This window comes from Mastomys coucha, unplaced genomic scaffold, assembly GCF_008632895.1.
Source record: "Mastomys coucha isolate ucsf_1 unplaced genomic scaffold, UCSF_Mcou_1 pScaffold14, whole genome shotgun sequence".
Taxonomy (NCBI): domain Eukaryota; kingdom Metazoa; phylum Chordata; class Mammalia; order Rodentia; family Muridae; genus Mastomys; species Mastomys coucha.
Window position 1 is genome coordinate 110,224,212 of NW_022196896.1, and position 8,344 is coordinate 110,232,555.

General features: G+C 35.8%; 1 protein-coding gene across 24 annotated transcripts in view; it reads right to left on the reverse strand.

The window, feature by feature from the left end:
- The window catches only part of Trip12 (thyroid hormone receptor interactor 12), a 130,682-nt gene that overhangs the window by 55,291 nt on the left and 67,047 nt on the right, over window positions 1–8,344 (reverse strand). For 23 of the 24 annotated variants that reach the window (XM_031368223.1, XM_031368220.1, XM_031368227.1 and 20 more), the window contains 3 exons: window positions 7,767–7,872; window positions 5,381–5,517; window positions 443–526 (listed from right to left, as the gene is read on the reverse strand). In XM_031368223.1, the coding sequence (XP_031224083.1) occupies window positions 443–526; window positions 5,381–5,517; window positions 7,767–7,872 (327 nt within the window). The remainder of the gene's footprint in view (window positions 1–442; window positions 527–5,380; window positions 5,518–7,766; window positions 7,873–8,344) is intronic. The other variant, XM_031368218.1, reaches the window with a different exon arrangement.

The following is an 8,344-nucleotide window of genomic DNA, read 5'->3' on the forward strand; positions in this document are numbered from 1 at the left end:
TATAAGTACAAACCCATCTAAATCAAACATGGAGTATATATAAGATTGACAATATTTAAAAAGAGAAAACCAACTATAGTTTCAAAAGAGCGTGGGGTGTAGGGAAAACCCACCCTGTTACATTTCTGTTTTTAGATACTAGAGAACAACAACATATTGAGGTGCTTCGTAATTTATTACTAAAGCCAATTAATCAGGTGGAGATTTTTTGAAAAACTATGAGGCTTGGTTAAACAGTAAAAATGAAGACACAGACAGGTCATCTCTGAACCCAAAGCATCAAGTTAAGCAATAAAACATTTTCTTTTTCCCAGAAGGTGCAGGTATACCTAAAATCCCTAGACAGTGTTCAGAGACTATAAATGAACTGAGTTCAAGTCAAGAATAGGACTATCTGCAGCCTGTGGTAATCATTTCTTGCAAACTCAATGACTGTCTTTACCTTGTAATCGTCCCATCTCAGAATCATCCGATTCACTCTCCCCAGAGGTGGTCATGCCAACAGCCCCTGCAACAGAACTAGAGGCTTGGGGAGAGGGGAAGGTAAGGATTAGGAGGAGCATTTAATCTTATATGTCTGGCTTACCTTAAAGAAAAACCAAAGCTTTACCGACTATAAGTTAAATCTCTCTTCCTACACACTCAAGCCATTCTACAACTCACTGCCATATAAAATTCAGGAGCAAAGGAAGAGCTCAGCAGTTATATAAATATAAATTTGCAACCTTCATGCCCTTGAAATAGCTTTCTCCTGGATTCCTCTGCCATTAGTCAATCAAGTCAGGCTACTAAAACCATTCTGTTATTTCGGAAATGTAAATAATCATTTATCTATTTTCTCTAGCTGCAAGAGTGTGAAAAGATCATATACTCTCTTCCTTTTGGAAATACTGAAGACATACATTACAACTAACACACAAGTGCGAGAACTGCTATGAAGTATGAAAAAAGAGAAGCCAAGATGCCAAAAGTTAAAGTAGAATGAAGAAGCAGAAGGATTCCACTAGACAAAACAAAGATGAATCAAAACAGAAACAAAACCAGGTTAACAGTGTCAGATATTATAAGTCTAACCAAAGGAGAAGAAACTAGTAATCTGCTAAATCTCTGAGTATATGCTTAGACCTATACAGCTTTACAAACAGGTTTGTTCTGCATAAAACCACATCATTAACAATACTCTCAGCCTACTTACTAAATAATGAAAGAATGGAAGGCAAGAAGACAGAGGTCTTTGACAGACAAAAATTTTGAAAGCTCTTCTAACCTGGCATGATGGCAAGTTTATCATTACCATAGGAAAGGCAGGCGGGCGGGCACGCGCGCACACACACACACACGTACACACACAGCACACGGCATAACAGGATCTGAGGACAGTGACAGTATAATATATATAAATAAATAAATCTTAAAAGCAAAAGATGACACTGTGCCAACCACCAATTCTGCATTTTAGAAATGCTGTATGCATTTATTTATGTATACTGTCTTATTGAGTATACTATTAAGGATAAAGCCTTTGATTTGAGATTAATAAAAATGATGAAAAAACTAAAACTGAACTATACAAAAGCTACTTATGAGGCAGCATTAAGATGCTTACATGCTGAATTGTCAACATGTTAGCTTACAGATATCCTTCATGCAGAGGGAAAAAATTAAGCCTTCATGACTTAAGTGTTCATGCCAGCTAGCAATCAGGTTAGAACCCAGATAGCAAGGTTTCAATCCTATTCTCTGAAGTAAACACACACCCTCAGCTGGAATTTTAAATTCAGTTATGGTCAATATACCAATGTCCTATAAAGAAGTAATAGTATTTTAGATACTAATTAAGACCCAGCTTGTTAAAGTGACTTTTTTTAAGTGTGGAGAAAGCAAACACAAAGTTAAACATAAAACAGCCCAAGATAATCATTAAAAGATACAGAAATCTTTATTTCTGATAAATTTCAAAATAAACACCAATTACATTTCCACAAAGGTTTTAATCAAGAAATACAATTTGTGAAACATAATTAAGAGTCCTGTTCAATTATAGTGAACTCCCAAATAAGGCAGGCCTTAGTAAAAATCCTCATGGACAGACAAAACAGACCAAAAGGATGTTACAATTCCATTATAGAACTCTAATTGAGAGCACCATCCACCTCCCAAAACCACTCTACGAAAAGGGATAGGTACTTTTGCAAAAGGGTAAGTTGCCAATTGTGACAAAAATTTGCTACCACTCAAGACAAAGAAAGTGAACGTTTTGCCAGCACATTTGAGTGGAGATCAATGGAGGGCATCAGGTTTCTCCATCTACTGGTACCTAGTTTACTCCCAAAACTCTCAGCAGAGTTAGGCCAATACTGGGGTCACAGCTCTATAAACAGAAAAGGTGAAGCACAGCTTTTGACAGAGGTACTAGGGACCTCAACTAGCTAGAGCTCTTATGCATTAAGTCCCTCCCCAGCCCTTGGCAGCTCTTTCAAATTCTGACAGTTGTCCAATGAAGTTACATTTACACAATGTTTTACAAAATTAGGTATTCGGACCAGTCTGGCCTTTAGACTAACTTGATTAATACAGAGACAGCTGTTTTGTGAAATGTAATCAACCAATAGCTGTCAATTCAAAATTTCAGTAGTCAAGCCCAAAAACTTTATTCATGGTACACACCTTTTTTTACTCTATAGTCAAATATAAACAGATATAACCAAAACCCAGATTTTACATCAGAAATACTAAAAAATTTTTAAAATAATTCTATTCTATTTTAAAATGCCAAATTTATAAACACTTCAATCTCTTACAATGGAAAGATAAAACATTATAAGGCTTACAGAACAATTTTTACTTGCCAGAAACTGCTAAGCAGCATATGTGTAAGTAAAGGAGGCAATAGGAAGATCTATGTCATAAAACAACTGATCTTTACTGTGTATTCCATCATCTGGTAATATAGTCATAACATAATTTATAGTATTAAAAAATGTAATCAGGAAAATAAAAGCACTAAAAATTGGGTATATTCCAGATGGTGAGAACACATGACTGTAATTCCAGCACTCAAGGAGGCAAAGTGGCAGGTAGATCTCTCTGAGTTTGAGGCTAGCCTCAAAATAGTCTATAGGCCAAATTGCAGGACAGAGAGCAAAGAGAAACCCTGTCTCAAAAAATTAAAAAAGGAAACTGGGTACTGGGTATTGTAGCTCCCAACCTTAGTCTAAACACTTAGGAGAAGAGCCAGAGTGGTCTACATAGTGACTACCAGCCAGCCAGCAATACATAGTGAGAATCTATCTTTTGTTGACTGTAATACTTTATCCTCTTTATTTTATACAAAATTGTTTTTTCAAAACAAAATAAAACGAAAAACACCACAATAAACAACACCCAAACCCACTTTTTGGTGGTGAAGGGGTTTTCCTGCTTTAAGGTATAAAGAACAGAGTAGAAAAAAACAACCAATAGACATCAGCAAACAGCCAGGTAGAGCCATATTAAAAACAAAACTAGCTGCTTTCTAGGATATGACCCTGATCATTTTTTGAAGTTAGGAATTCTTAATATAAAAAGTGAATGCCAGAACATGCCTATTTTTTCTTGTCATTTCACTGTTCTGAAAGAAGTCTTCTACATCACTGGACATCACTATTTAAGAGACTGTCTTCAAAAAAAGTTGAAATGACCACAAAGAAGTCCTCTATGCTAATTTAGGTCTGTATTATACAGGTAGCACGTTTTCCCATAAGTATTTCACAGCCAGCTAACAGAGCAATTTCTACTATCCATAAAGGACTCCACCCCAAAGCATAGCAAGCCCAATGGCCCTCTAAACAGTGAACACCATGTGTATCTCCTACAATAGTCAACATCGCACAAGTATCTATCTATTTACTGATTATTTGCAAGTACCTAATGTGGATGTCAAAAAAACACACTATATTCCCTTGATAATCAATATGCTGAAGATCAGATTCCCCTTCCCCATTCTCCTTTCTAACCTTGGAGCATATCCATACAAATTAAATCCTTCTAGTACCTAGGGAGAAGACAGGGCTGTACCTTGTCCTTGGTTTCTGAGACCTGGATTGAAGGTCATACATCTTAGCTTGGAACTCTGGGAAAGCTTAACCAATGTGTGCCTCAATTTTCCCTCATTTATAAAATGGCATTAACAGAACTCACACCTCAGCAGGTTGTTTTCAATATCCAATAGGAATATGTGGGAAATGTTTAAAGCCACATCTGCAGAGTGATAAGATGTTGTTGTTTATAATTATTGTGACTATAAACTGGTTAACAACATATTCAGAAATTCCATTCCTGTCACTCATTTGAGAATTGGCCTCATTATTTCCATATTCCGACTTGAAATAAATAATGAAAGGGAAGAAAGTGGTATTTAATACTGGGAAGGAGAAGCTGTGCATTTTCAACAGCCTTAAAGAGTCTGCAAATGAAATAGCTTCTATTCTTCCAAATATTTACAAATTAACTATTAAGAAAAAGACTTCTTAGATTTCATTCCCAATAGAAGAGATGCTACAAATCCACTGTCTAAATGAGGATATAGAAATTACTTCAAGATTAAACTAAGCTAAGCAGACTACAGTAACTGTGGGTAACCAGACCTTTCCAACAATGATTTATGACCAGCCACAGGCATTAGAGGAAGCTACTGTATATCCTAATATTAAATCACACTACATGAAATTGCTTTGTTCATTAGTTCATTACTCTTTGCAGCTAAACTTGATGTGGCATGATTGTAGAAATACACATTCACAATGATAAATTACAGTATTTTTTCTGTTTAGAAAGAGCAATTTCACACTAGATTTTAAAATTCAATTGCCACAATTTTGGTAATGGTTAACAGATACATAAAACAAAAAGAAAATTACATGCCCTTTTTTTGGGCCATCCAAGTTATCAAGAAAAATTAAAATAGCCCATAAAAATCTAAATATTAAAGTAGCTTCAGAACAAAATGAATTTGGGGGGCTTATACAATGCTAAAATCTACATGCTTAGAAAGCAATCAAAGTACATCTTTATTTTTTTATTATAAATTTAAATTCAATGAAACAGTCAGTAGTCAACTCTATAATCAATTATATAAAAACCTTAAATGGAAAATTTATACCTTTCTATAAAGCCCTCTGAAAGTAGTACATGTATGGACTGGTTGAGAATTTAAATCTTAAAAACAAATGAGCCCACTAATCAAGACTACCCAATCTATGATGTAAAATAAAAGTGTTTCATAGTAACCTATATGGTAATTCTCTCCCCTCCTTTCATCATACTTAGAATGTAGAACAAGAAAATTCAACCAAAAATAAATTTGTGAAACAGACAAACAAAATTACTTGTTTTAGTTTACCTGCAGCTCCTTGGGGAGCTTCATCTGTCCGGGCAGCTGAGGAATTTACTGTCTCCTGGTTGCTTTCAGGGTCTGCCATTTTCTCTTGCCGCCGGGCCTCAGCTGCTCCTCTCTTGCCCAGGCCAGAGCCTCGCCGACTGCAACAGAAAAATGTCATCATAGTCAGCATTACCAAGGCACTAGGAGAAATGTATAGACAACACAAAGCTGAAATTCACAGAGCACAAAGCCAGTTTCTTCTCCCTTTTAAATAAAAAAAAAAAAATCACTACGATGTTGTATATCTGAAATTCTTCCAAGTTATAGCTCACACAACACAGGCTTCTGTGTTACTGGGAGCTGTTGTCATGTTTACAGACAGACATGATTTTTTAAACACTTTCAGCTAAATGAAGAAGTGGATCCTCCTGAAGAGGGAGAGGAAAAAAAAAGAAACTACTCATTTAAAATACAGCCTCATTTACAATCACAGACAATAGACAAAGGCTTACAGAATATATATAATAGGAGGATCAAAAGGACAGGGGGGATATCATGCACATACTTTATGTCAGATTACCTAAATCATCTAAATTCAAATATGCTAACACTGTAAAAACAGTTAAGGGCTTAATATTTATGAACAACCGATGACTTGGGAAGATCTGTTTAAGGACAGAGGTAGAGAATACACTAAAGGAAATAAAGTAATTACAACTTATCAAGTACATTAGCAGTTTATTGATAATGATCTTGGGTAAATTGAGAAAAAAGATGATCAACATTACAAATACTTTATTACAGACACAGTTTCCTGGTTTACCTAAGGATGATAAATCCGAAGGCTAAAAGTCTTGGACCATCAGTGAAACCAGGTAGTAAGCACTCAGTAAGCATGAAAATGAAGCTTGCAATTACCTGAGGACTTGAATTTCTTTCTTAGTTAAAGCTAAACAAGAGTGGGAAAGATTAACTAACCTTTCCATTATAAGTAAATAGTTCATTCAAAACCCAATTTTACTGCCAGGCAGTGGTGGCGCACGCCTTTAATCCAGGACTTGGGAGGCAGAGGTAGGCAGATCTCTGAGTTCCAGGCCAGCCTGGTCTACAGAGTGAGTTCCAGGACAGCCAGGGCTACACAGAGAAACCCTATCTTGAAAAACAACAACAACAACAAAACCCTATTTTACCAAACTGCAAATGAAAGATTCAAAATTTAACTGTTTAATTTTTATACTAATCTAGGCTAAACATTCTGTATTAACAAGTGCTACCCTCAAAAATTATTACTCTGAAATAACAGAAGATCAGTATCTCACCAAGGTATAAAATATAAGAAGCAGCCCTAAAACTTCAGGCAGGGTTGTGAACCAAGACTGTTTTAAACAAGCATGCTAGATAGCTTGTACACAGCATAACCATGTGTATAAAAAGTATTTCTATATATAAAGTATATATAAAAATTATATATAAAGTAATTTTATATGTACTGATTAAGTGGCCAAATGTACCAAAAGTATGGAATGAAAGAAAAAGAAAATGACAATAAAATACCTGTCTTCACGCACAGCAAATTCAGACTATACCCCTTGGTAAAACTGAAAGGGGACTGGAGAGTTGAAGGCACAGTTAAGAAGAGTACTTTTTGATATCAAAGATCCATTACGAGCTCCCAGAATCTATGTGGGAAAGTTCACAATTGTCTATTGGGGTGGGGAGAATCCTCCAAGCTCCAAGTTTTAGGATTGTTCAACCCAACCACAGCTGGCTGAGTTTACTCTTTAATTCCACTGATAATTAGTACAACGGGAATTATACATAACTAGAATCATGGAATATATTTGTTGTACTGACCCACTTAGAAAAAGTGATGGTTTGGGGTTTTGAGTTTTATTTTTTGGATTTTTGTTTCTCGGGCCAGAAATGGTGATATGAGCCTTTAATCCCAGTACTCCAGAGGCAAGTGGAGCTCTGTGAGTTCGAGACCAGCCTGCCCTACACTGATTTTCAGAACATCCAGGGCTACACAAAAAACCCTTTCTAAAAGGGGAGGGGGAGGGTTTTTGCATAAAGTTATGTCAAGTTATTCCATTGGGTTTATTTAATATGTAAATTGCATTGTTATACATTAACTGGGCTGGGTGTGGAGCATACTACTGTAATCCCATCACTTGAGAGCAAGCAAAGATTAAAAGTAGCAGGCTACCTAGGACACAAACCAGGATCCTGTCATAAACAATGCAAGGGAAGGAGAGGCAGAAACAGTGGTAAGGAAAAGTAAAAAAATAAATAAATAAATAAAGGGGGCGAGGGTGAAAAGGGAAGGAAAATTTTAATAATGTTAAGAAGTACGGGAAGATTTTGATCAAACCTGAAATAAAAGGCTCAAAAATACTAAATTAATTACCTGGTACTAGCACAGGAGCCCGTGGTCTTTTGGCGTGTGCTCCTCCTCAAACTGGGGAGCTCAGCAGGTGGGGACTCACTGCGCTTCTTGGTAGACTTTCTTAAACCTATACATAGGAAATAGAAAAGTTAAATTTTCTAAGTTATTGTGAATTAAATCTCCAGGAACCCTTGCTTTTGAAAAGCCTACCAGTTCTTTCCTCAGTTCTTAAGGATATGAGCAATCACTCAGCCCAAAGCTTACCGTACAGTAGCAGTCCAGCCTTTCCCTCCAGCTTCTGGGCTTTCCCTGGGATATATTCTGACTTCAAGAATTTAATCATATTAACTTTATACTACCCCTTCATCCATTTTTAGCTACTTTACATAAAGCTACATCAAAAACAATAGAGAGAGAACAAAACATTTATGCTATTCCATGAGCATAGAAATATAGAATATATAATATTTAGATCATAATTAGGAATCAATCCAGTATACTTTACATTTACTCTAAAAGCTACCTAATGCCTTTATTGTGATGGATACTAACGTTCTAATAACAAAGAATTTGTTCTTTTTTTTTTTTTTTTTTTTTTT